Source organism: Penicillium arizonense, assembly GCF_001773325.1.
Source record: "Penicillium arizonense strain CBS 141311 chromosome Unknown PENARI_contig002, whole genome shotgun sequence".
Taxonomy (NCBI): domain Eukaryota; kingdom Fungi; phylum Ascomycota; class Eurotiomycetes; order Eurotiales; family Aspergillaceae; genus Penicillium; species Penicillium arizonense.
Window position 1 is genome coordinate 1,144,133 of NW_019173279.1, and position 26,716 is coordinate 1,170,848.

Genomic DNA, 26,716 nt, shown 5'->3' on the forward strand with positions numbered 1-26,716 from the left:
GCCAATGCGCCTAACGCTCGAACAGGGCCGTATATACGCCATCATTGGACATGTATCAGCCCGGGATACCACGGACAAACTACTGTGGCCCAAGCCTGAAGTAAAGAGCGGGATGGGATATTCTAGGGTCCACCAGGAGAGAATTCTCCTTAGTACTCCGTAGTGTGGATCGACTATATTAGACATTTTGATTGAAATATGAGAGCGAAGCGCCCGCAGTGGGACGGGAAAATGGAAAGATTATGGGAACAGGAACATAATTAGTGCACAATCAGGGCTTCATCGTCGAATCATAGTCCATCGTGAGTTGCCAAGTTAGCCGCCGCCTTAGATCAGTGGGGCATGTATAGCTCAAACACGCTACACCACGAACTCACTGGGGGCGCTCTAGCTTCAAACCGTAGTGTCTTCGGTATCCAGGTGCCGAATGCCCGTCCTTGCTAAGAGGTTGAAGCCAGGGGGGATTGCCTTGGCCTAAAGGGAGAATCCTTCAGGGAGAATCAGGGGCTATCCATGGATCATAGGGACTCGAATCCTAGAACTGACGTTGAACACGAAGACTTTCCGAGGTTTTGCCAATGTGGAGGTAAAAGTCGAGTTTCCTAGGCTTACTGGAGATAAATTGGGCAAACTACAGTATACGGAGAAGAAACTATAGAATCCCTCCTTACATGCGAAACGACCTCATCGCCTGTCACATCTCGGCGATTTTCCTCTCCACCTACAGTATATTCCAATATTCGATTACGCTCTTATTTATAGCATGTCATCTATCATCTGCCAATAACTCCGACCATTGCCAAACCATTCCTATAATGCAAGGACTCCGCTCCCAATATTCCCCTCTTTCATGCAGGTACAGCCTGCATACTCCGTACTCCGTACGCGTCTCTGGACAATTACCTAAATCTTCAGTTCAATTTAGCAGTAGCAGTGGGTCTGAACCGTGTCATTCGGCACCATGACTCCATATGGACTGCTCAACGCTTTTTATACCTGCCCGGGATATGGGCTGATCCCCATCCCCACGTCGACATAGTAACTGACCTGCTGCCATCATTGCTTTTTCCCTTTCTTGTTTTCTTTCCTTTTTTTCTCTCTCTTTTCCTATTTTTGGTTTTGGCGTCTGTTCTCCACAGCTACTGGCTTCTAATACTTTCCGACCATGCATACAATGCAGCATGCAGTCTCCGAATTATTTGTCTGCATGGCATTCACGCAAGGCGCTTGTTCGGGTTGGAGGCTGCGGGTGGTCGGGGATCTAATGATTATTGACTTACCGGCCTCTCTGCTTCTATCTCTACCTCTGCCTCGCTTTACTTATTGAATGAATTGTTGCCCAGCCCCATGGCTGGTATTGGTGATGGGAGATGACGCTCTCCGGGGCTGGTAAGAGGCTGGTGCCAGCCCAACTTCAATACTTGACTTCCCTCGCTTGCTCTGCTGGCCAGCTGTGAGGCTCCGCCTGTTATCCCTTGATTTTGGTGCCGTAATCATCCCGTTGACTAGTTGGCTAGTGTTTCGATATGTCACTTTCGTGGCGTTGTGTCCCCGTTGCACAGGCCACATGATTTGCAGATCTACACTTTCGTGTCTGCATTTCGGCCGCGCAATTTAGGATGTGATGCTGCGAATTCATCTTGAGCTTGGGTCTTGGTTTACTGTTCGATGTTGCCATATCAACCGGTGCGGATTGTTGTGTTTGTTTTCGGGTTCTGTGAGTGATCAAGATTCGGCGTTGAAGTCTACTGTATGGACATGGGGTATGGGCTCCAGATTGTGCATTTTGATACAGACTGGGTCTGCATACTAGTAGGGGGTGCATGTCCTTAATGGGCAATCAAATCTAACATTCCTTGCTGACCAGATGCAAACCAGACACATACACACGGCATGCTAACTACTGTAGGTGCTGTCCTCACGTGTCCATGTGGCACATTATATTGATGCAGGTTGAACACGATAACATGATTACATTCATCTTGATATATGGAGCATCTATCAATAATACTTTACTAACAATAAGGGCGAAGGGTACAATAAAAGGGCCTGCCACCGACAGACGGGTGATAACGACAAAGATGAACAAAAGAAGAAAAAAATCGACATTATAGAATACAACCAGGACAAGACTGCTAGGCAGTCCAACAGCATTCCCGGATCGAAATGAAATGCTTCGCCCCTAGGGCTTCGCCCTGATGTTGTTTTTTCCCCGAAAAAGAAAGTTCGGCACATGCATTCCGACAACTCCGAGGCACATACCCCATGTCCGGGTATTGGGCCGGCATCATGAGGTGGTCATTCATTAAACAAGTATGGAGACGATTCACCCAAGAGCAGCTACACAGCCCTTCTGCTCTTCTGTGTCCACGGTTCTTGGGTAAACTTCCAATTGTTCATCCTAAAATGATGGAACAATCAAACTCGTGGACACTGATTCTTTCAATTCGCACAATGAATCCATTCAGATGCGATTTTGTCACCCAATGGGCTGCTTAGGCCTTGCGGGAGCGAGTGACCGGGCCGTTGGAGCGGCCAGTGGAGGAAGCGCTGCCGTTGGACTTGGCGCCACCGTTCTGGGAACCGGCGGGGGAGGGGACCTCGAAGTTCTTCATGTCAATGAGAGACTTCTGGCCAGTGTTGCGGCGGGGGCGGCCGGTCTTGGCAGTCTTGTTGTAGGTAGCAATATAGAAGGAGATGAACAGGACCAGGTAAGAGCTGATGATACCGATACCAGCCATGGCAGCGAACTCCTCACCGGCACACTTGCCCATGTTGGGGAGCCAAGGGAAGTAGGAGGAGGTGAAGTAGGTGTACGAGGCGAAGTAGATGAAGCCTTGCATCTGTCAGTATTTTATGTTTGGGACTATCCGGGATTGGATCACTTACCGACGTCAATGACGAACTGGAGGATCTGGAGCATGGTGATGTACTTCTTCCACCAGATGCGGACGCCACGGGCACTCTGGAAATAGTACCAGTACATCACGACGTGGACCAGCAGGTTGATGGTGATGGGCACCCATTGCACGGCTGTCACACCAATAAGCTGGGTGTAGCAAAGAAGGGCGGTGGCACCGTGGTGGTAGGTGTGGAGGAAGGTCAATGGCTTCTTCTTGAGGGCCAGGAAGATGGTGTCAATGAACTCGACGTATTTGTTGATGTAGTTGAGCTGCCCAGGGTTGTTAGTCTCTTTGTTTTGACGGTCCAAACACGAAGCAACTTACATAGTACAGCACAATGAGGGGTTGAGTCCACCCACCGCGCTGGTCACAGATCGTATAGAAGACTCCGTGTCTCCAGAGTGTGGGCACAAGCTGCTCAATGAACAGGACCAGCAGGATACCACTGACAACAGTCAGGAACAGGTTGTGGACCATGAACAGGAAGTTGAGCTTGAAGGCAGGCAACTTCTTCATGATCTCCCGACCACCAAAAATGATAATGTAGTAGGTAATGAGCATTGTCGCAGTCTCTTTGAAGGTGGAGAGGGGGGTCACGCCCTCTTGGAACTTGAACTCGCTAGCGGGATAGCCCATGACCTTCTCGTAGGCCTGGTCGAAGATGGGCCACAAGTGGACACCAAATGGCCGATCGAGGGTTGGGACGGGGACATTCTGAAGGAATTCGGCCGCCATTGTGAAATGGAGGGTTGTTACTCAACCGACTCGATGCGATGAAAATGGCGACGCCCTAGGAGGCAGCAATGGGGCAGTGAACTGCAATTAACCGCCAGACAATCGCGTGGAGATGCGAAAGTCAAGTAAAAGAAAGAAAGAAAAGAAGGAAGGAATGGATGGGAGGAAGGGGGATGGAAGAGAGAAGGGACAGGAGAAACGATTACATTTTGCGGCCGGCGCGTTGAGATCCCAAAGGGGACTAGCGTGGCATAAAAGGGGGTATCAATTGCACCCGTGGCTTCCGATCGCAACTAAAATGTATACACATCTGAACTTCACGGAGCCAAAAGCCTCGGAGTGTTGAACATCTGATTGATTGTAATTGCAATTGCAGTCTGGGGTACTCAGTATCTTGACACGATCTCTCTATGTTGGCCTATGTTCAGATCCTCGGGAATATCACATGCTAGTGTACGTGCCAATAGCGCACCAGATATTACGAAGTCACTATATTGAATAATCAGGGGTCTTCTCATGAACTGCTTGTCCAATTCAAAACATGAACTTTCTTGCCATCGCAGCAATTGACCATCCTCATAGCACGCGCCAATTCACAGGTGGATTTCAGTCCCCGCTTTGCGGAACCACATCCATACCCGGAAGGCCGCGTCGCATTGAGAATCTCACCGACTTGTTTTTTCTTGCCAAAGTTGGGTTGCAATTGCATACACAGTGAACTACAGCGTGTCATTGGCAGTGATATTCATGCACACTTTTAGACAGAGCCGAAGTACTGTACAACCATCTTTTAAGCCAGCTGGCATCCCGGCTCGCATCAAGAGCATGAGAAGAGAGCATATCCGGTAACAGACACAACCTAGTATCTAGATTTCAGTTAGGCTCTTATCTGCTTCCCATTATAGGCATGGTTACTAGCATTTCGAGCTCATTGCCATGTTTCTGCACGGATGAGATGTTGCCCAGATATTGCCAAGTATATCTCAGCCTCGACATGGCATGATGCCACAATCCATACACCTGCTCACATAGATCTCCCTAAGTATGTAAGGGATTTGCCAATTCTCTCATTTATAGTAATATACCATATGCTCTGTTAAATAGTTGTGCGCGTCAGATGTCTGGTATCATTGCTTTTTCTTTACAGCAACGATAGACACAAAATCTTCCTTAATTGTGACTACGAAGATATCCTTTACTAGTATCTAAATAGCGTGTTTCGATATATATACATATTTAGAAGGGTTATCTAGAGAATCCATAGTATATATTCGAATGACATCCAGTCTGGACCTCGGGACTACAAAAAGAAGCATAGACCGAGGTTGTAAGTACATATGATATATTTGATTATGGCTTTGATATCTTAGAGTTTCTCAATAGTTCGCCTCATATATCCACAGATTAGGAAATAAATACTGTACTCAGACCACAATGCTCGACCAATGACGCGCTCCTTGAAAAGTGACAACCGGCAAGCCAATCAGCGTGCTCCCTTAGAGATCAACGGGGCCAATCGGGTGATGACTCAGCAACACCCGTGTGGTGCCTGAGGCGGCGACACCACACCACCGGCAAAATCCTAGAGCACTTCTCACCTCCCCTTCCCGTCTCCATCCAAACCTCTCCCCTCACCATTGTTCCAGTCCGGTCCACCGTGGTCCTCCGCCTACAATGCAGTCCCTCTCCATCTTCCGCGCCGCAACCCGCGCCGTTCGCCCTACCGGCTTCTTCAGAGCTCCCCAATTGGCCCGGTCCCGGATGCAGTCCCCGGTAACTCTGGCCGCCGCCCGCGCCCACAACTTCGGCACCACCTCCAAGCTCCTCTCCGGACACGAGGACGAGACATACGAGGAGTTCTCCGCCAGGTACGCCCCAATCGCTAGCCATTGATGTCGGAGTCGGTCGGAAGAGGGGGGAGAAGTGCTGCGCATAGCGATGTTAGGCGCTTCCCGGAACAGACATCGGGATTCACCTGGAAGCGTGTTATACTGACTATGTATCCCAATCGCAGATTTGAGAAGGAATTCGACGGTGTGCAGGATGTTTTCGAGCTCCAGGTATGACTTATCTCGTCTTGCAACCCCAACATGTTGATCGACATGCGGTATATGGCATGAGCCATATCTCCCCCCGTCACTCATGCGATCCTATACCCGTATCTATTCGACATATGGCTAATGCTTCTCTTCGCAAATAGCGCAACCTGAACAACTGCTTCGCCTACGATCTCGTTCCCTCCGTTGAGGTCCTCACTGCCGCTCTCAAGGCCGCCCGCCGTGTTAACGACTTCCCTACCGCCGTCCGTGTCTTCGAGGGTACGTTCCTTTCACCTTTTATACGTTGTTACTAGTGTATATCTGCCACGAATCGAAACTAACGTCACTTTGTGAATAGGCATCAAGGCCAAGGTCGAGAACCAGGACCAGTACAAGCAATATCTTGAGTCCCTCGAGGGTCTGCGCCAAGAGCTGGGCGTCGCTCTCCGCGAGGAGCTCTACCCCCAGGAGGAGTAAATTCGCATCAACAATTCTCCTTTCGCGTCAATTTTCTCTTGAACAAACAGTACCCTTTCGCATGTTGTTTATCCGGCACTGTTTGACTGGCTGAGGAGCAGGTCGGGTAGAAGAGAAAACTGTATTCATATTTAGAGATCTCTTGTGTTGTTAGTGCCGCTCTTATTTGGAACAAGGTTTTTGGTGCCTTGATTGGTGCTTAATTTATCTTGATTCCATCGTGTTCCCGTCTTCTTCAGCCATCTTACAACTGTTGTATTCTCAATCGCTCAATTCAGTCTTCAATCTTCAATCTTCAATTTTCCTACAACCATAGCGGATCAGATATTCGTTTGTAAACCGCCAGACTAGTCTGGATCTCAGTTCTAAGTAGCCAATATATCACACCAAATGACAAACTGCAACAAAGCCCAAGAGACGCCACACCAAATTAGATCGAGCCTCCAAATTGACCATGCGCAATCGATATAAGTACAATGAAGACAAGGCCCCTGTAGCTCCCCAGGAGACAGCAACACGGCCAAGAACGTATTTTGTGACAAGGAATTAAACCAAAATAGAAAAGAGAAAAGAAAGAGAACACAGAATCGTCAATACACAAGGGTGTGTCCGCTCAAACGCCGGGTACCAAGCCACTGGTTTTCAGGAATATAGTCATAGAGGTATGCAAGGTGATGCAAAGAATCGAGTCGTGAGTAAGGCACTCTTCAGAAAGACAAGAGACAAGACAGATCATTCAAAGATCTGGGGTTTAGTGTGTCCCCACGTACTTGAAGTAAGTCGGGCGGCAATCCTCCTTGGAGAGCCAGTCTGCACCTTGATAGAATTGACCAGCTTTGCAGCCGGAGCACTTGGGAGAGTTGGGGCAGTTGAGATACGGGATGTGGTTGTATCCAATATCGCGGAACCTAGATATTCATGTGAATGAGTTTTCTCATATATGGGAAGGGATCATCACGTACCAGTGAACGTTCGCGGCATCAGCGAAAAGACCAATGCCGAGAGAGTGGACGGGGGCATCGCCCCATCGCTCGTAGAAGAAACCACCGGCACGATCTAGGTGTTGGAAGTACGCCTCATACTTCTCGCCACGGAAGAAGTCCAGATCGCCGATCTCGAAGTTGGACCAGAAATGGCAAGTGGAGTATCCGTTGCCGCCCTTGGTGTGTTCGGGACGAGCCACGTCATCTGTAATCCACTCCCACATGTTGTTGTCGCTCAGGTACGAGGGGTTAGCGGCGAGGAAACGCTGAGTCTCTGGCCAAAGAGACGGGATACTCTGAGGGGCGTCGTAGAGGTTGATGGTGAAGCCGTAGGTCTTGTTGCCATCCTCCATGTACCGGAAAACATCGTAGTCAACGTCGCAGAAGAACTTGACGTTGGGCTCAATGCGCCAATAGTAACGGTATTCCTTAAGAGCAGGGTGCTTGTAGAACATGCCGCTGTTCCAGCGACACATCTGGTGGTAGGAGACCTTCGAGCTGTACTGGATGTCCTGCTCCTCCAGAACCTTGGCGGATTCCTTGAAGAGCTCCATGTTGATCCAGCTCGGGACTTCCCAGTGTTCCTTTGGCACAAGCTCTGCAACTAGAGTTAGCTATGTTCCTCTTCCAGCGGGACGGACGGGGAGGGCGTACCAAACTGGCACTTGGCCTTGGTGACCGACTGGACCTTCTGCTTGAATTCCTCGGTAAAGGGAATATCGTTGAAGAAAATATAGGGGTAGTTGAATTTGCTGTTCCATGTGCGCTCCAGATCACGCATGGTATCGAGGAGTTGGCCTAGTTCCTCATTGCGGACGAGGGAGATGAGCGCGGCGTTGGTGCGGGCCGATTTGTCGCTATCGGGGGAGTAGTCATGTTCGGTGGCTCGCCATAGGTTTCCGGCAGGTTCTCCGGTTGCTGAAATCACAAGGTTAGTATGTTGGGAAAGCGATGGCTGCGATAGGGGAGGTGGCATGAAACCGGGGTCACGCACGATCTACAAGAGGATCTTTTTTCATGCCGTGGATCAGTTTAGACCCATCATTGGAGGGGCTCTGATGTAACTGGAATACAAGAAATAGACAAAGAAGGATGCATGCTGCACCCAGCATGCGGATCGGTCGCGCGATAGCCATGATGGGTTTTGAAAGGGGGAGATGTCAGAGGGAGAGAGAGGCGCGCATTTGAGTGGCCGTCTTTCCTTGTCGGGACTAGCGTCATCCAGGCAAAACATCCCGACTTTGCTTCAACTTTAACTTCGACTACAGTCGGCAAGGATATTGATGTGATCTTCTTGTCTGTCTTGTATTGCCTTTGCCTGAAATGGCTTTCGCGGCTGATCTCAGTACGCTCACCGATGCCTTGATTACCTCTGTCACTAAGATATCACCGAGTCAGAAGGTAATATCCATGGGTTTCTACTCCGTCATATAATAAGTTCCTAACTTTCGTGTAGGGATCTGCCCACATTCAAAGCCTCAAGCGTCGCGTACAAGGGGGTCTCCGGACTGGTTCTCATACGCGCACCGACCAGTTTGCAGTTGCGAAACAACTCGAAGGGCTGCAAGAAAAGTTCCAAGTCTTGAATAGAGATGAGCTTGCCGAGGCTCTTCGCAGCCGCCTGGTAGAGCTAGAAGGCAGCCGTAACTCCTGGCTCCCAGAGATACTCAGCCTGTTACTTCAGCTCTCAGACCGCCCCGCTCTATTGTCCACAGTTGACAGAATCGGGAAGAAAGACAAGCCCTCAGAGGCACCAGAATCTCTTTCATGGTCGGATCTCAACCCAGAGGGGGCAGCATACAGTGGCGAAGGTATCTGGGAACAGGTAGATTTCACTGCCGACTCCTCAGATGACGACGACTTTTCATCCGTCGTCAGCGATGTCTCTGCTCCAAGGCACAGACCCCCGTCCTCTACATCGATTGAAGAGGACTACATTGTCCCTGATGAGATATTTACTCCAGCAGAAGATGACGATCTCATCGTCTGTATAGAAAAGGCACAATTTTGGAGGATAGAAAACCATCCTCCAGTCAGCCAAGGAAAAGATAAAGCCTCGCAAACCATTACCGAATTACAACTCGCGAGAGAGACTATCTTTATGCTTCAGGGTCTTCCGACATCTGTATTTTGGCGTTTGGATGACGATGCCGAAATAGATCGCAGTTACACACTCGCACATTCATCCAACGAATCACTAGCATCACTTTTGCAGTGCTTTGGTGAAATAGGCGCCAAAATTAACGCTGTGCGAGATTTTATCAAGACACCTCAGACAATTCCATACATGCAGACATTTTGTCGGGGCGTTGAAGAGCGTCTTCATGAATTCGACGGGACACTTTCCCAAGTTCAGTACGGATACCTTTCCGCTGGTTCAACAATTAGTCTTCTCCAGCTTCTCGCCGATGTCCGTCAACACTCTCACGAGCTAGCTTTGCTAGCAGAAATGATAGCTAGACTAGGGAAGAGCTCGACCGATCAACCGATGCGCTGTCTGGATCTGCTATATGACCTAATATGTATGCTGGAAGCTCTCGGGGATGAAAGTGCATCTCGACGCCTTGCAAAACTATTCTTCCTGTGCTTCAAAACATATACAAGATCGATTCAGCTTTGGATGGAAACAGGCCAAGTTGATCCTTCAGATATCACCTTCTTCGTTCGGGCGAATCGTGAGGGTGATCTTCGTACCCTTTGGCACGACTGGTTCGCTCTGGATGAGGGGCCGAGGCGGCAGAAGATCCCTCAGTTCCTCGAGACGAGTGTTCAAAAGATCTTCACAGCAGGCAAAAGCATGGTTTTCTTGCGCCATTTGAATGCATTACTTCCAGAGACCTGCGAGAAATCGGACATGACACTCGATGAAATTTCCTCCTCTGACTCATTACTCTTGCTTCCATTTTCTGCATCAGTAGAGTCAGCTTTCGAGAAACTTGTGGATATAGATCATTCACTTAGTGCCATTCGTTTGCGAGAGGAACTTGATGAAAAATGCGGGCTGTGGAGTGCTCTAGACGCTCTTCAACATGTTTACCTTGGCAAAGACATGAGTGTCCTCAGTATGATCGATGCGAAGGTTTTCGAACTGATAGACCGGGGTCGCTCTTGGGATGACAGATTTTTGCTCACTGAAATCTCAAGGACGGCTTTCAGTTCAATACCCGCCATCGATACATCGAGACTCCTTGTGCGCCCAGCTAGTACCACTTCGCGTGAATCACGAAACCACCGAAGCGTGGTAATCCTCGAGTCAATATCCATCGACTATGGTCTTCCGTGGCCTGTGGCAAACATTATTACCGAGGAAGCAATTTGCTCGTACCAGCGAATCTCAACCTTTCTGATGCAGATTAGGCGTGCCAGATACACCATGGTAAAACAACGCATACGAGACGCCCGCAATACGCCAGTCGAAAAGGATGACACTTTGGTGTATGCTCTCCACCACAACATGCTCTGGTTCATCGATTTCATATATGGCCATCTCACTTACCTGGTCATATCCACTGCAACCCAATCCCTGCACTCAGCTCTATTCGAAACAAAAGATGTCGATTCTATGATTGCCGCCCACCAGTCCTACATGTCCTCATTGGAAGCCCAGTGTCTGGTCTCGGAGAATCTGTCTCCGATCCACAAAGCCGTTATCAGTCTCTTAGATCTCTGTGTTCATTTCGCAGATCTACAAACTGCACACTTGTCCGGAACATCCAACAGCAAAGAGGAAGATGACGAAGAAGACTCCATGGAGGCTGTGAAGATACGGCCAACAAAGAAAGGCCCAGAAGATGAAATTGACTCCGACGACGAAGACGATGATATGGGCCATGAACATACGCTTACGGTTTCATTCCATGACTCAACCTATGACCAACAAATGCGAAAGGTCAAACTACAATTTGATCACCTAGCTACTTTTGTCGCAGATGGCCTCAAAGGTATAGCTAGGGCGGATGGATTGCCTAGCTGGGACATCCTTGCTGAAAGGCTTGAATGGCGCAGGCATAATATCTTGCGGTAAACGAAAAATGACTGAATGAATGAAAGAAAACCAATTTTACTTTTGCTTAATGTTTGACCGACATTTTTTCGGGAATATGAACAAGCATGAAATAAATTTACAAGTTAACGTTATGCTATCCACAGGTAAAGTTCATTTTAGTTTACTGTCGCTGTAAGTGCCGGATTTTAGGCCCTGGTCGCGATCTTTCTGATCGGGGTGCCGCCAGGTAGAGCGCCGGATAAGGGCTGAAGTAGCCCCTATTTGTAGGTAGACCTAGCCATTCCCTAGTGCAAGCTCTTTGGCCCCAAGTAAGGCCGCCTGTGACGCATCGATAAATATAGAGAACCGCACGGATCGCAAATATCTTCGACTGAAGCGAAGATCTGCGGCGCGGTATGGTCAAGCATTTTTTTTCCACTCCCAAGGCTGTGCACAGTCAACGCGCGCAACACAGGTTTTTCTTTCGATCTGCTATTTCGAAAGGACTACAAATGTCATAGACATACGCGTCGTATGCTCGCAAGGCTGATAAACGGGGGAGGCCTGATGTACGCGAATAAGTATATAGATTGGCTTGCCTTGAGTATTGTGAGCTAGAGAGCATTCAACCAAAGTTGTTTAATGTGCTATCCTAGCCAGGATCTTCAAGAACCATGTTTAATCCTAGGTTCCGCGCAATTTTTGTGTTTTCGTTCCTGGCAGCCGTCTTTATCTCACCAGTAGTCGCGGACTCTACGGGATCTTTTCTTTGGGACCCTACCGTGGACAATGAAATCAATACTTATGCCCGGGTCATTGAGTTACAGCATGCCGGTGATAAGAATGGCAGGTTGTTAGCTACTTGGGAGCACACATACACGGCAGGTCCAGATACGCGCAAGACGAATGGAACCGCAGCGGAGTTTATCATTCGCAAAAGTGAAGACGAAGGCGAGACTTGGACTACCCTGACGACCGTCCATGATACGAAAGGGGACCCCAAATATCCATACACCCGATTCGAGCAACCTTTCTTCTTCGAATTTCCTCGCCAGATGGGCAAATATCCCGAAGGCACATTGCTTTTAGTCGGCAATCTCCTACCGTCCAATGGCTCCACGACCAACTTTTTCGCCTGGCGGTCAGAAGACCACGGCGAAACGTGGGATGCTGTAGGAGAATGGCAACACGGCGGTCCATCCCGTTCAGGCATTTGGGAACCTTTTCTTTACATGGATAAAAAAGGCAGACTCGTAGAGGTGTTCTCTGAGGAGCGACAGAACAGGATGCACAGCCAGATGCTGGTCAATGTCGTTTCCGAGGATGGCGGCGATACCTGGGGTGATGTCGTGAAGGCTGTGGCCAGTTCCCGGGTCAGAGACCGACCAGGGATGGCTTCGGTAGCGAAGATGGGCAATGGGGAGTATATCATGAGCTATGAGTTCTGCGGACACCCCCATTGCCCTGTGTATACAAAGGCTTCTAAAGATGGCGTCTCATGGAACACAAATGATACCGGGATCAGGATCGATACCGCTGATGGTATTCATCCCGTGCACAGCCCGTACACGATCTGGGATCCGTCGACGAAGCAAGTGATCCTTTCCAGCCATTACACATTGCTCAATTCCAACAATCAGCCTGCTCCCGAAAATTCTCGCTCCGTCTTCATCAACAAAAATTACGGCAAAGGTGAGTGGTTTTGGGCTCCAGCCCCTTGGACTGTCCCAAATGGCACACGATACTGCAAGGCCAACTATAGTCCCGATTTGCTTCCGCTTTCGAATGGGGTTGTTCGATATACGGCGCCAGCAGGCCAAGGCAACAGCAGCTTTTGCTCGGAACGGACAGGAAAAGCGCCCATCGGTGCCTTGCCTTATACGGCAAATTTTACGGCTTATGGACAAACTGGTTGGATTGACTTCGGGGGGAAGTGGAACGTTTCAGGTGATGAGTATGGATTTGAGCCTGTCGGAAGTACCGATGCGGTATCTGTAACGGGATCAACCGGGTGGAAAGATTACAAGATTACGGGGGACGTCATTATTACTGGCAGCTCTGGTTCAGTTGGACTGAATGTGCGAATGTCTGCCTCTGGCACGGGTCTTAATAAGTTGAAGGGATACGCGGTGGCTGTCGATAGTGCCACTGGCAAACTGACTACCTATCGACACGCCGACACCAAGACTGTTATGCATTCAGAAGCTCATCCTGGGGGAATTCAGGGAAAGAAATGGTACCATTTGTCGGTGGTTGCGAAGTCTGATAAATTCACGGTGACGCTTGCCGGAGAACAAGGCGGTTCGAAGACCACCTACACCGTCACTGACGGCAGCTTCAAACAAGGCATGGCAGGAGTTTTCGGAAATAATGGTGGCGGGAATTTCAAGAATATCCAAATAACCAATTAAGTTAGGGAATATACCGGGAGTGTCTGAATTCCAATATGGATCACCAGCTTGAGTAGTCGAGAATTATGTTTTGTTTTGTAAAGTCTCGTGGCTTGTAATTGTTGAAGAGCATTACACAGACTTGCATGGGTAGATAGGTAGATATAAGTTTGATCAAAGAGGTCCCAGATTGTTGAACTACCAGTTTTAATGGCAGCTTGAACGTATTACCCTAGGGGACGGGAGCGAATGGTTAAAAGCACTGGCTTCGAAGTGGGGGTCGCGATTAATAGAAACAAAACAAGCAATAAAGTACTGCAGTGACGGGCAATTCTACTATCAAATCAAAAGATGAATACAGAAATGATTTCCAAGCCGCAGTATACGCTGGAACTTGGATGTTGTCAAGCTGTTCCTTGATCGACGTTAATTGAGGTGCATACACGCTATCACGAATTATGGGACACCAAGGAAAACTAAGTGGAACTAGATATGTAACCTACCACAGGCCCACAAGGGTCCTTGGTCAAGTATGTATTTTGCAAACCGAGAAGAGAATTTACGGAGACTCATATCCGACTCCGGATGAATCTGTTGCATCCCGGGCTGCATGCTAATCGTACGGAAGATAGCTCACAAGATGGTGGCCAACGCACTCGTCAACAGCTTTGCGTTTCCGCTCATGGTCACGACGAAGCTCTTCGCGCAGACGCTCAGTCTCTGCTCTCGAAATAGGCAACCAATCTCTTTGCTCCATCACTAGCTGCACTAACTCTTGAGGGTAAGCGTTTGTCTAGCCCTGCAGCCTGCTGCGCTTCAGTGGCCCACCAGTCATGCTGCTGGGGTGGCTTTGAAGTAAACAAGCGTTTATTGGTGTTTACTTTTTCTACACACCAATGCTCTATGTAGGGTCTTAAACATGACCATGTAAATCAAATTCCCGGGCTAGGCCGGTGGAATGAGTATGTGAAGATAATTGTTAACTTAGAAATTAATTGACTGGATTGTCTACCTCGTCGGACCACCACCTCATCTCTCTCAATGTGATTTGTTTAATGACTTTCTTCAATAACCAGCCCCCGGCATTGTCATCTGCAAACTTCCATTTCATTTGCCAATATCTCGCTGTAGTATAGAGGAAGAACAAAACGAAGCAGTTCCATCCCAGACTCTGAAGAGAGCAAAACTCCTGTTTCGGGCGATAACCGCACTGCAGACTCAATCTTCAATGAGACCCCATTGGGTTTACCTTGACCTTTGAGCACAAAGAGCAGCTGGATAGCGTTTTGCTCGCCTATCTCAATCTTCCCTTGAGCTCCTATCTTGATCATATCCGCCTTGGTCTGCCTCTCTGTAAAGACACCAAGCGTCCGTGTAAAGACATTGCTCGGTCCACCCGACGGCACCTAGGAGTCATTATCTGGCTTTGAAACAATGACTGGGTGATATCGTGCCGCGGGATACTCAAGCGGGTGACCCGAATAGCTCTCCCAAAGAGCCTCATAGCTATCCTTCGGCTCCCCGCCACCTGCAGGGTGATATTTGCCTTTTTCAAATCGGCCCTGCTCTTTCAATTTTTCCTGACCTTCCGCAATTTGTGCAAAGCTGAGGTATCCTTTGCCACTCGCTCCACCAAATTGTAGAACTAACACATCACGCTCGCCCCATTCATCGAGCTGTGGCCCGTAGAAAACACCCTCCGGATGGTAGCATAACTCTTCTTCATGGAGAAGGAGATCTGGGGCAATAGACACGTCGCCACGGTATGCGTACCGGAACTGATCGAAGGTATGCCGGTGAATAGGCGAGTAAAAGTCGCCTTGGCGCGCGATGCTGAAGAGATAGTTCTCGGGAGTATTCTCCTCACCGAGGAAGAGATGTTTGAATGCTAGCCCGCTACCTCGATGCTTGAGCCCAAGCTCCTCATAGTGTAGCTCCTTGCCGTGTACTATATCCATGATGGTGTATGTAGTGTTCAAATTTCTGTGCCTTGGCAGTTTAAGGTACTTGGCAAATAGATAAAACAGAACAAGAAAGAGGCTATGCTACTGTCAGATGTTCAGAAATTACCCCTCTCCTCTTGCTTATTGTAGAAAGATGCAGTTGCCTGCCACCATCCGCCAATGAATCACTATTGTTTTGCGATTAAGCTTTCACTAGATATATGGAGCGTCATTGAACCGGGCTAAGGTACCTGTATTGAAGCCTCTTAAATGGATGTGCGGGATAATTGTATTATTGTCAATGAATGTCAAGGTTATGGCAAATAAGGATTGACTACTGGAGTATGTGCGAGCCCCGATTGCCCCCGCGATTCACGGACCCTTGGGGCCACAGCGCATGCTTGATCGCACTCAAACCTCTCGGTCTACGCTCCATTGGTAGTAGCACCGGAATTCACCAAGTTCGTCTTAACTCTTGCTATGGGCGTATATTCCGTGTCACACCAGTCACCAGTGCTAAGCCCATTTTCATCTGCACTTGAAGCTACTGGTTTGTTACAATCCCAAGTACGGATTGGTCTACCAATGACGCAGTCGCTTTGAGACTTCCCTTGCCATGGCAAACCAACACCCTATTGCAATTTTGATCGTTCATGGGGCGTATTTTCTCCCCTCGGCCTGGGATCTATATATCCTAATACGTAAGGAATTTAATACGTAGTATATCACGCGATTTACTAATTAGTATTGTATAGAAACGCTAGGCTCATAAGAAATATTAACCTAAAAATTTGTTCTTAAGACCTCCCTAGGGCTAACTTAGATAGACTCTAATAAGGAAATATTCTATCTAGACTAGGAACTAAGGCTAGGATAGGTTTGCGGTAAAGATAAAGATAATAATAGGAAGTAATTTGTCACCTTTAGGCGTAGGGGCACCTCGCTGTATTAGTTTAATATGAATACTAACACGTTGGCTACGATATGGGGCTAGGAGTTTAAGAATATCTTAATAGCAATAGGTTTATATACTAGAAGAGATCGATACGTATGCCTAGCTCTCTAGAGTATCTATTATATTAATTAGGGAAAGGTAGCTAGCTTGCTTTTTCCACTCTTTCGAGTATCGACGCCCTTCTTCCCGATCTTGCCAAATTGTTTCGCCCCACAAAGTTTGTGTTTTAGGACTAGCTCGTTATTATCTTAGTACCAGATATATAGTGTTAGTGAAGGGTATATAATGTTCTCTAACTTATACCTATTTATTCGTAGCGGTTAGCAGTGGGCCTATTTCAGATTAATCAATAATTGGTGCTAAGGACTTCCCTCGCTATAGAGGAATAGCTGCCTCTGAGGATTAATGTTACTGCCGAATCCGAAATCAGATTCCCCTTCTTGCACACGTAGATTGTTTCCAAGCCCTAATTCAAAGTACGGTAGGCTAAATTGGATTAGCGGTCTTAAGACCCCTGTCAAGCTGTTTTGTCTTGCATAAACAGTATCAAATAAGTCATCCGTATTATACTGTAAAACCCCTTGGAGCCTCTTGGAATCTTCTCTGCAAACAGCCCAAGCAAAGTAGACGTCATGGCGATCTGGCAAGATGGCTTGCACACGTTCTCTCTCCATCACTCATGTACTGTATAAGAATATGGACCACAAAAAGACGTGCATAGTAATACAACGATCATGATGACTTCTAATCCATCTTCAAAAGCTATATCATGTCTCTAGCAGCATATCACAGCGACATTGAGGACCGCCGCAGCCTAGTTGCATTTGGGGAGTTTTTCTAACATCATTAGTCAAGTCCAAATACCAGCAAGAGGTGACATACTGCTCGAGCAATTACTATCCGTGAAGTACCCATTGACGTAGCACGTCGTCCCCAGATATGTAACTTGATCCCAGGAGCTACTCCCATTAGCATCCAGCTCGTCATAACCTAGTATCAAACCTACCAAACCCCATTGAAGCAATCGCCATGCTTCCAGCACGCAAAGGTGAGTTTATCTCCCTTGGGAAACCCAAAGATTGCGCCTGCGTCTAACTTCGCATCGTACCGGCAGTTGACAGTGTGGTCGACATTGACGATTTTGCAAGTCTGCGCTGATGCGCGCTTTTCAAGGTCTAGCTCTCCATCTGCTTCGGCGTCGGGGTCCGCGACGGGGGCAGCGGCGGCCAGGAGGGGGAGGAATGCAACTGCGAGACCGAGGAACTTCATCTTGTTTCGTTGTTAGTTGACGCTTGCTCTATCATAAGAGACCCTTGCAGAATAATGGTGTACTTATACATTGGAATTTTCATATCCTCGTATTGACCCAGCCCACTTCCTCGTGTTCTCGCCCAATGCTGCTATTCATAGGCAAGTAGCGCGATTTATCCGAGGTTGCATTCTCGTATCCAGCCATTTTTAGTATCTTTAACATCCGAGGTTTAACATCAATAATAAGGACTTGCTCAATGGCAGCTGCAGAACACTTGTTTGCTGATTCCTTGATGGGCCTTTATTTAGTCAAGTCTATCCCCTCGTCCGTCCCGGGAAGGATTTTTAGCGCAGTTACTAGTGTACTATAACAACGCGCGTTCTTATTGGCTAGGCCCTGTAATATCGCAGTAACCAGAATTATTGTAATCAGTCAGAGCTATGAAATTAATCCCAACATTGCCCTTGAATACATATCGCTATCCCACACTCTCTGCAACCAGGCTTCCCTCGTGGAGCTTGTTGACCCTTTTTGCCTTTCTCTCTTTTATATTGACATGTCAGGACCACTACCTGACTGAGGTTGTTGACGGCGCCTGAGGCATAAATCTGAGGCATCCAGGTGAAAGGATGATTCAGGACCTCACCGCCAACGAATGGGCCGGTCTGTATATAAGCATTTCTCGCTGGTCCGTCCAACGGACCAGCGTTCAGTCTCTTCATACAATCCACCTTATTGTATTACACGCGTAACTGGGCCATCTGCCTCGCTTACCTATCTAAACCTAGAGACTGTGTGGTCTCACATGAAGGGAAAGCCCTAACCTGAACTCTAGTAGAGTTCACCACCCCCGTGGGATAGGGCCAGAAAGTGAATTGATCTATTGGTTCCCCTTTGCCTCTTTATAGGCGGCACGATTTTGTTCCACTAGCGTTCGCCTTTCTTCCGCCGACTTCGGGTCGTCCTCTAGCTTTGTCGGTAGAATTTCGGCCGCGGGATAAGAGTCCTTCCTGGCTTATCACCGTTGTACTATCTAGATCGCGAAAGTCTACTTTTTACACAGACTCGACTAGCATAATATTTAGAAACGTATTGATCTGTTCGGGACTAAGTCCGTGGGCGTTAAGGACTTCGTAGTTACTAGAGATAGTACGTAAGACACTATCCTTACTAAGATAGGTAAATCCTCCGCCTATAGGATCACGCTTTATATATTTCACTTAGGCACGACCTACAAGTTAAAAGGTTAGCTTCGTATAGTAAGATATCTAGCGTTACTATAATAGGAGGTGGCTAAGATATAGGTTGTACCTATAGGTCTATTAGGTGTGCTTACTCTGCAACTTATATTAGAATATAAGACTAAGTACTTAGGTGATTGATAGACCAGAGTTAGATAAATCTCAAACTATCAGCATGCCCTAGAGGACCCTTAGTAAGTGCTAAGAAGCGGGGCCGCTAAGTGGGGGCTAAGAGGCACCCTCTGCGTGTAAGGCAACACCAGAGTCGCATGGTGATCGACAGGTTGAAGCACAGTGATATCCACTCAAATTGCGCCAATGTCACCAAAAGGAAACATACTTTCGACTATCTGACGTCTCCGGTGAATCTGTAGTGTTCTAGCAATAGATACGGGATCATTACATGCATAACCTGATCAGGAATGTCCCATTCGGTGGTAGTTAGTACAAACGCAACTATACCTTGAGAGGGGCTGTGCATTCTCTTGCATGCACTTGGTCATTTTTTATAGACTGGCGATATGCAGGGGCCATAAACCCTTGAGGAAATGTAGCCCTGTTGGTTGTTCTCAAGCGTTGACTTGATAACGATTGATTCATAGTCAGCTCAGTCGTGTGATAGATGAAGTTTCGGATCCTTTGTATCTTTCTTTTGATTTTGATTTAATCTGCTTCCATTTAATTTGTTCTTCAGAATTGAATACGAGGCTTTGGCCCCGCACAAGGTGGGCCTCAACTATTTTTATCTAGTAGATACAAGGAATTTAGTTTACCCTTGAGATGGTCATCGTTACCTTATTCGACTAAGGGATCTTTGCCTCAGTCTCTCCTTATACGCGGGATTGGACTAACAAGGCAGCCGACTGCAAAGGTACGGCACACCTGCCAAGAAGCAATACAGAAATATCAGCATTCCTCTCGGTCTTTCGGTGAGGGAAAGAAAATGAAAAACACCCCTGAACCGCTAGGAGCCCAAGACACAAGGGTGTTCAAAAAGTCTGGTATTAATCGGGCAATGGCATTATTTCGGGTTATGTAACGGTAGGCACATTAACGCATGGTTTGACGCACAAATCGATACAATATTTTAATTTCAGTTTTCCTTTTTCCCCCTTCTTTTCTCTTTTTTTTTTTTTAAGAAAAAAGTTCGACGACGGATGAGGAGATGAACTTGCTTCCAATTTTGGCTGCGAGGTCCATTACCTTTTGCTGTTTCTCGAGTCGGGAAGTGATATCCATCAGTTATGAAATCAATTGAAGTTCTTTCCGAAATATGGTTGGAAATTATCAGAACCATGATATTCCAAAAATCATTGGAGGCTCATCTGATGTGTTGTATCTGCTAGGTAAAGGCCAAGGAAGCCATGCCGGACGTTGTTTTCCCCCCAAGATGGACGGCCGACGCCCAGGAACTGTCCCCCGCCGGGCTTCCGCATGAAATTTTGGGCAACCAATCATAGAGCTAGATATTACCTGGCCGCCGAGAGCCGCGAAAGGAGCGAAAGATTTTCCTAGCTAGAGGAGTCTGTCAATGCAACTAGAAACCCCGACTGACTCTTCCGTAGGCGTTTCCTTTTTCCTTAGACTAGGTGTTATTGCTCTGAAATGAGCTAGGTCTTCCGTCACAAGAGTACGGTATAATTGGACTTGGATTGCGTATGCTGTTTTAGAATTTCCACTAGAAACCCTCGTCCAATTGAGTTTGTCCATATTAAGGATATTACTTGTTGTAGTGGTGGAACCCGTGACAGTAGTGTATTAGTGGCCTGAGGTATGACAAATGCCCTAGGAAGCTTGCATGCAGTCTTTTCCGAGAGAGAGCAGCATCGTACCATGATCAATATGACTACAGTTTTCCATAACGTTCTTCTTTCATGATACAGCTTCATTTCTAGTGCGATAGCCTCCTACAGAGACCGCTCTCTACGTCTGTACTGGGCTTGGGAGTGGTTGGTTGTGCTGTCCTCGTTGATATCGACCCGTCTGCTATGTCAGACTGCCATCGTGCCTTCCCCATTTCATTGTATAAATTTTGCGACGCGTACAGGTCCCAGGAAATAGTGTTTCACCCCCGAAAATCATTCCACACCTCTCCAGAATCCCCATATCTCTTATATGACATTACTGACAAGGTTCGTCAAGGACTTTAGGCCTAAGAATTGGACGTTGCAATTTCGTAGCAAAAACACGAATAATCTCTGCATTCAGATAAAGGCACAGGGAAAACAAATAGCTTCATCTGACAAAAACCTGAACCGAGGTCATCAACACAGTCAATAACACCAGACCACGATAACCTCTTCAGGCTACGGTAGGGGGACAATGCAGCGAACCGACACATTTAGTCGTACTTGTCGTCGTTCTTGTCATCGTACTGGCCGCCGTACTGGCCGTCGTACTTGCCGGCGTTCTTGTCATCGTTCTTGTCATCGTTCTTGTCGTCGTACTGGCCGCCGTACTTGCCGGCGTTCTTGTCATCGTTCTTGTCGTCGTACTGGCCGCCATACTTGCCGGCGTTCTTGTCATCGTTCTTGTCGTCGTTCTTGCCGTCGTTCTTGTCGGCGTACTTGCCGGCGTTCTTGTCATCGTTCTTGTCGTCATACTGGCCGCCGTACTGGCCGTCGTACTGGCCGGCGTTCTTGTCATCGTTCTTGTCGTCGTACTGGCCGCCGTACTGGCCGCCGTACTGGCCGTCGTACTTGCCGGCGTTCTTGTCATTGTTCTTGTCGTCGTACTGGCCGCCGTACTTGCCGGCGTTCTTGTCATCGTTCTTGTCATCGTTCTTGTCATCGTTCTTGTCATCGTTCTTGTCGTCGTTCTTGTCGGCGTACTTGCCGTCGTTCTTGTCGGGGTACTTGCGATCCCAGTCGCGCTTATCGAGGTGCTTGTTGTTCCAGTAATGATTGACGGCCACATCGGTGTGGCGCGAAAGCGCATCAGGATGCTCTGTCAGGGGGAGAGCACTAATTGCAGGCACAAGGGCAAATGCCCCAAGAGCATAGTATTTCAATAACATGGCGTCGGAAACAACTTCTTTCACGAGGTAGAAATGTGTGGGATGAATCATTCTACCTAAGGATGTTCCACCCTTTTATAGCCTGACGAGGAAACTTTCAACGGAATACTCTCATTCCTTCAATTCTATAGGTAGTATCTAGAATATTTTTACATGCATTTTCACCCTTCCGGAGACCCAAGCCCCCAATGGAAACCAAGTAGCTTTGGTCACGTTGACTATACTCATTCTACTCCTTTCCGATGCGTCCGTTGGCTTGACATTCATTCAATGAGCCGTTATGATACTTGTTGGTAAGGTCTAGAAGTGACCTAGCACCGACGGCGATCACGAAAGGCTTGGAATTATAGTTGCCTTAATGACTATACCGGCACTTCATTCTAACCGAAGCAAAACCTCGAAGCCATACGCCTGAGATGAGATCATATGATGTTCCCAAAGAGGAAACAGAGGCTGATTGTAAAAGAAGTGCGGACTTGGCCCATTCCTGTAGATCCTGCAAATCCCATAAATCCATGAACATAGGAAATCACTAATGAATGCCACGGAGTGCACCCTCTATCTTCCTTCCAATCATCCTGTTCTCTCGAATTTCACTTCAGCATCCTCCACAGCCTCAGTTTCAATTCATGATGCTGTTCATCTGGCCAGTTGAGCATACTTGTCGACTTTGACCAAGCCTCTCGTTGCTTGGTGTGTTTCTTCAATGTTTAATTGGTGGCCTGCGCGTGTTAAGTGCAACTCGATCAATAGTTGGCCCAGTATATTAATATACCTACCCTGAGCGCGTTTGACTTCTACGGGCTAGCACTGACCCTCTAGGTCGGCTGACGACGCATGTTGAAATGAGTTGAGTTACAGTAAAGAATTCCAAAAGTTAGATGTGTCACTGTTGATCAAGGGCTAGTTACATTCCACATTCCACCTACTAATTTCTTAAACTTCCTACCGCCACTAAGGCTTCCGTCTCGGAGAATTTGCACGTCACTCCTCCCGTTCGCTATGATTGCGGCTGATCATTGCATTATGCATCAAGCAGGAAATGTGACAGGCACAATTCCATCCCATCTCGAGGTAGACCCACATACCAGAAAAATAGCCATCGGTCGTTCGCTTCTACTGGCTCTGGCCCACCAAGCTTGCATGCTAGCTTTTTACATGGAAATTAAGGGATGGAGTTTATGTTTCGCAACCCAGGCCAAGACGATAGCGAGGGAGTGCTAGGTGTCAATTCCAAGAAGTTCCATCCTCTGGGGTGGAGGTGGAGTCTCTTCTGTTTTTGAGCCCTACGTACGTCTTACCTCTAATCGGTTTCATGCTTTCACCAGCATTGCTTGGCCGTTAACACTTGTTGACAACTCCTGACACGCTATTATTCTATCCTTATTTATTCTACAGTGGAAAGCGCCGTTTTTCTGTTAACTAAATAGCTGGCCTGGAATATATGGCAGAAATCGACCGATGACAGAGGCCTAAACGTTTCACGCAATTAACTTAGGCGTGACTTAAGGTTTTAGGGGGTTTACACGCGATATGTGCGGGGTGATAGGAGAGGGTGGTATAATCATGTTTTATTCTGCCAATAGGCAGTAATTGACCACAGTACTATTGTCCGAGAGGTGCCGTCTTTTTTTTTACCGGTCATCCTATAGTGCTTCTCATCACCACTTTTACAGTATGATCAACATTATATAGACCAACCTTTGCTATTTCCGGTTTAATTGTTCAACAGTTGACTCGAAGGCAACCACGAATTCATCTAAGTTACTCATATTCATAAACGCTCACCCGTATCCTAATACTATACCCAAAAAGTTCACCTCAACGTGTTAAGTCGAGCCTCGATTTCTACGAAAAATCGACTCCTCACCATATCCGGCAGACATCGCACATAATTGGGATATTGCTTAGCCTGGAATATCGTGCAGCCATGCATCGGCTTCAATATATGTCATCTGGCCATTCATTCCTACGGTCAGCGTGTTAGCGCATCGAGAACAGTCCCATTTTCGGAATAAACTAGACGGAGAGACGCCTAAGGGTATTATTCGACAATTCAGGGGGATTCCCTGAAGCTCTGTCCTGTCCTGACGCGCAAGGCATATACCAGATGGGCTGTTGCACCTATCCCGACGGTGAAGGTTGCAGCAAGGACCATGTACATAGTTGTGTGGTTTGATTTGTTTGCTCTTTGATATGCAATAGCCGACACAGACACAACAAAAAGATGGGGTTTTTTCACTACTCTCGTGCATCGACCGATGGTTGAAAAGGACGCGAGCGGCTATAAAGGAACCTCTTCCCCAGTTCCACTGAAAATCCCTGAAGCCACCCATTTAAATATTGCCAACCCCTAAAGCCCCCTTTTGAATATAATTGCCAAAAAATCTCTAATCTTGGCCGTCCTCATCCTCATTATGGGTTGGCTATGTTATCTCGGCTTTACAAAATATATAATAATTGCATTTGAGCAATAATGTAGCCAAAATTAATTCTCAATGTAAAATACATAGCTTGATTTGTCCCTCCACATTTTACTTAGAGCTTCGATTCAAGCGGCACTGCATCTTTGACATCAGCAGCAGGGAGGCGCGGCTCAGGCAATCCGAGCTCGCGCGCGACGGCTCGAGCGGACCACAGACCGGTCACAAAAGCGAGGGCAAGGCCGCCTGCATAGCCTAAGTTACTAAATCCACCGGCATCGACTCCAGCGACCAGCAGGCCTGGAATGACTTTTTTGTCCCGTGTCAAAGCGTGTCCTTGACTGTCGATTGAAATCCCGCCATATGTGAAAGTGATACTTGGGCATATGTCAGCATTGAATACTTTCTGGGATCTAGGATGCCATGTTGATTGGCGAATTCGAATAGAACTGTACTTACGATGGTTGAACTTCCATGGCGTAAAACGGACCTTCACCGTCAACCAAGGATGCAGGAGGCTGTCCTCCACGACCCACGGGAGCATCGAGCGTGGCATCGGTCTGCCCCTGGCGAACGACGCGGTCATAGTGATCAATTGAGCGAGCTGCTTGCGCTCCGTCCACACCCCACGTGCTAAGAATATCAACCAGATCGGAGAGGTTGGAAGCCTTGGCAACATTGCAGCCATACTCACAGGCCTTTTGGAGGCGATCTACATCCCCTGCGTTAGGAAACAATGCACCCAAGCAGTGTTGAACGCGCGTTTTCTCACTAATAGTAAGATGGATCAGCTTTTTGTTTCAAGACGTGCCTCGTCGGCAGGTTGACATACTTGAATAGAATAAATCCACGGCGCTTTTCTTGCTTGGCCAAGTACTGATTCACAATTTCATCGCCAGTCGTCTCATCTGCGAATCGTCGCCCCGCTTCATTTAACAAGAGGCAGTACTTGCTTTCTATATCACCATTAGATTTACCTGGAAAATGAAAAGAGACAGGAGTAATCTTACGATATTGAGCCAAGGGAAGGTAGTCCTTTGGATTCACCTGTTCCGCTCGAACAGGAGCTGCCAAAAGGTGGCCGTAGTAAGTGTTCATCCCACGACTTGTCCCAGCACCCACTGCAGTGGCCAAGCTGAGGCCGTCACCTACAGATCCTGAGTTAGACCGGACAAAAATATTGTCGCCCCCTTGGCCCAGATAGGTGGCTGTCAGACTCGAGGAGCCCTGGAAGCCACCAGTGGCTAGTACAACAATCTTTGCCCGTACTTCATAAAGTACAGGTGAGGATCCTGGTTTCTGATGACGGACAATAGCACCCGTAACGCGAGATCCCTCAATTTCGGGAGCTTCCTGAATGAGCTTGACCACGGTCGCGTGGGTCAAGATTCTAGACCCAGTTTTGCTTGATTCAATGCGACCACGCTGAAGGTTATGGAGATGAGGAATTTGAATCGGGAAACCGATGCCTATGCCGAAGTGAGTAGGAAGCCTTTTGCGCAGAAAGTCTCGGATTTGACAAACCAATTGTCATAATGCCGTCGAATCGCTTCGCGGTAGGGATTGCATTGTCGCGCATCCACTGCACCGCTGGAAGATAATCATCCATCCATGCCCGTTGCAAGACCGGGTCACCGTTTGGTACCCATGATCGCAACTTCTCGTACGTATGAGGCGCCCAGCTATAACGTCATTGTGAGTGTAAACCCCGGCATGATAGCACAATGAACACTTACAACATGCCGGCAGAAAGATTCGAAGACCCTCCGATTTCTGCTTGTTTCTCGACCACCAGCACGCTGGCCCCGGCCTGTGTTCCAAATGCAGCGCATGCCATGCCAGACATGCCACCGCCGCAGACTAAAGTATCGATTTCTATAACTTCCATTGTTTTGACAGACCTCAAAATGCAATAATGCCAGCCTCAGAAACTCATTAGGAGATCAATAAATAATCTTTGCTTTGCCAGTCTATTACTTTGTCAGCCTCGGAACCGGCTAATTAATTAAATGACCGGTCGCCACCAGGACCGGGCTCGGTTTCGAAATGAATGCAACGAGTCGTCGGTTTCTGCATTTACCCGCGCCGTGGAATAACGAACATGCGGTAGTTTTACGTGGCCATCGTCTGAGTGGTCAGTTGTTCCTGGGTTTGTTGCGGTGTGAAAACCAGAGCTGAGATCCTCCAACACTTACTCCCGCGCCCCGGTCACGCTTCACTTTTGCCATTTTCAGGGCTTGAAGGCTCCGCCCACACCAAGTGATTTGCTTGCACTGCATCCTCATATCATTGCAGAATGTTGCCTAGAGCCAAAGATGAGAGCACGAGTGGCCAAGCTCGGGCAGTTGCTGCGGCTGCGTGCGAAGCATGCCGA

The 26,716-nt window shown here is 47.8% G+C and overlaps 9 protein-coding genes across 9 annotated transcripts; 3 read left to right on the forward strand and 6 right to left on the reverse strand.

The window, feature by feature from the left end:
* Nucleotides 1-2,495: 2,495 nt before the first annotated feature.
* On the reverse strand, nucleotides 2,496-3,638 carry PENARI_c002G11903 (elongation of very long chain fatty acids protein; the record flags this gene model as incomplete). The annotated part of the gene is made up of 3 exons (XM_022627957.1): nucleotides 2,496-2,836; nucleotides 2,890-3,172; nucleotides 3,228-3,638. 3 exons carry the CDS (start codon nucleotides 3,636-3,638, stop codon nucleotides 2,496-2,498), a joined length of 1,035 nt encoding a protein of 344 aa, XP_022492349.1.
* Nucleotides 3,639-5,312: 1,674 nt separating this feature from the next.
* PENARI_c002G06018 (cytochrome c oxidase subunit VI) lies at nucleotides 5,313-6,154 on the forward strand (the record flags this gene model as incomplete). Its single annotated transcript, XM_022627552.1, has 4 exons — nucleotides 5,313-5,506; nucleotides 5,584-5,698; nucleotides 5,839-5,956; nucleotides 6,036-6,154. 4 exons carry the CDS (start codon nucleotides 5,313-5,315, stop codon nucleotides 6,152-6,154), a joined length of 546 nt encoding a protein of 181 aa, XP_022492902.1.
* A 751-nt stretch (nucleotides 6,155-6,905) lies between these two features.
* Nucleotides 6,906-8,273, reverse strand: PENARI_c002G00390 (glycosyltransferase family 15 protein; the record flags this gene model as incomplete). The annotated part of the gene is made up of 4 exons (XM_022627159.1): nucleotides 6,906-7,062; nucleotides 7,117-7,735; nucleotides 7,792-8,055; nucleotides 8,132-8,273. 4 exons carry the CDS (start codon nucleotides 8,271-8,273, stop codon nucleotides 6,906-6,908), a joined length of 1,182 nt encoding a protein of 393 aa, XP_022492488.1.
* A 187-nt stretch (nucleotides 8,274-8,460) lies between these two features.
* PENARI_c002G01104 (uncharacterized protein) lies at nucleotides 8,461-11,161 on the forward strand (the record flags this gene model as incomplete). Its single annotated transcript, XM_022627204.1, has 2 exons — nucleotides 8,461-8,538; nucleotides 8,594-11,161. 2 exons carry the CDS (start codon nucleotides 8,461-8,463, stop codon nucleotides 11,159-11,161), a joined length of 2,646 nt encoding a protein of 881 aa, XP_022492663.1.
* Nucleotides 11,162-11,796: 635 nt separating this feature from the next.
* Nucleotides 11,797-13,533, forward strand: PENARI_c002G06669 (sialidase family protein; the record flags this gene model as incomplete). Its single annotated transcript, XM_022627580.1, has 1 exon — nucleotides 11,797-13,533. The coding sequence occupies one exon, from the start codon at nucleotides 11,797-11,799 to the stop codon at nucleotides 13,531-13,533; it is 1,737 nt and encodes a 578-aa protein (XP_022492568.1).
* Nucleotides 13,534-14,918: 1,385 nt separating this feature from the next.
* On the reverse strand, nucleotides 14,919-15,470 carry PENARI_c002G10517 (uncharacterized protein; the record flags this gene model as incomplete). The annotated part of the gene is made up of 1 exon (XM_022627854.1): nucleotides 14,919-15,470. One exon carries the CDS (start codon nucleotides 15,468-15,470, stop codon nucleotides 14,919-14,921), a length of 552 nt encoding a protein of 183 aa, XP_022492561.1.
* A 1,942-nt stretch (nucleotides 15,471-17,412) lies between these two features.
* PENARI_c002G00987 (uncharacterized protein) lies at nucleotides 17,413-17,866 on the reverse strand (the record flags this gene model as incomplete). The annotated part of the gene is made up of 2 exons (XM_022627200.1): nucleotides 17,413-17,679; nucleotides 17,786-17,866. 2 exons carry the CDS (start codon nucleotides 17,864-17,866, stop codon nucleotides 17,413-17,415), a joined length of 348 nt encoding a protein of 115 aa, XP_022492847.1.
* Nucleotides 17,867-21,244: 3,378 nt separating this feature from the next.
* Nucleotides 21,245-21,970, reverse strand: PENARI_c002G07003 (uncharacterized protein; the record flags this gene model as incomplete). The annotated part of the gene is made up of 1 exon (XM_022627612.1): nucleotides 21,245-21,970. The coding sequence occupies one exon, from the start codon at nucleotides 21,968-21,970 to the stop codon at nucleotides 21,245-21,247; it is 726 nt and encodes a 241-aa protein (XP_022492271.1).
* Nucleotides 21,971-24,457: 2,487 nt separating this feature from the next.
* On the reverse strand, nucleotides 24,458-26,230 carry PENARI_c002G09119 (uncharacterized protein; the record flags this gene model as incomplete). The annotated part of the gene is made up of 6 exons (XM_022627776.1): nucleotides 24,458-24,719; nucleotides 24,802-25,113; nucleotides 25,175-25,298; nucleotides 25,353-25,811; nucleotides 25,867-26,024; nucleotides 26,079-26,230. The coding sequence occupies 6 exons, from the start codon at nucleotides 26,228-26,230 to the stop codon at nucleotides 24,458-24,460; spliced, it is 1,467 nt and encodes a 488-aa protein (XP_022492235.1).
* Between the last annotated feature and the right edge of the window lie 486 nt (nucleotides 26,231-26,716).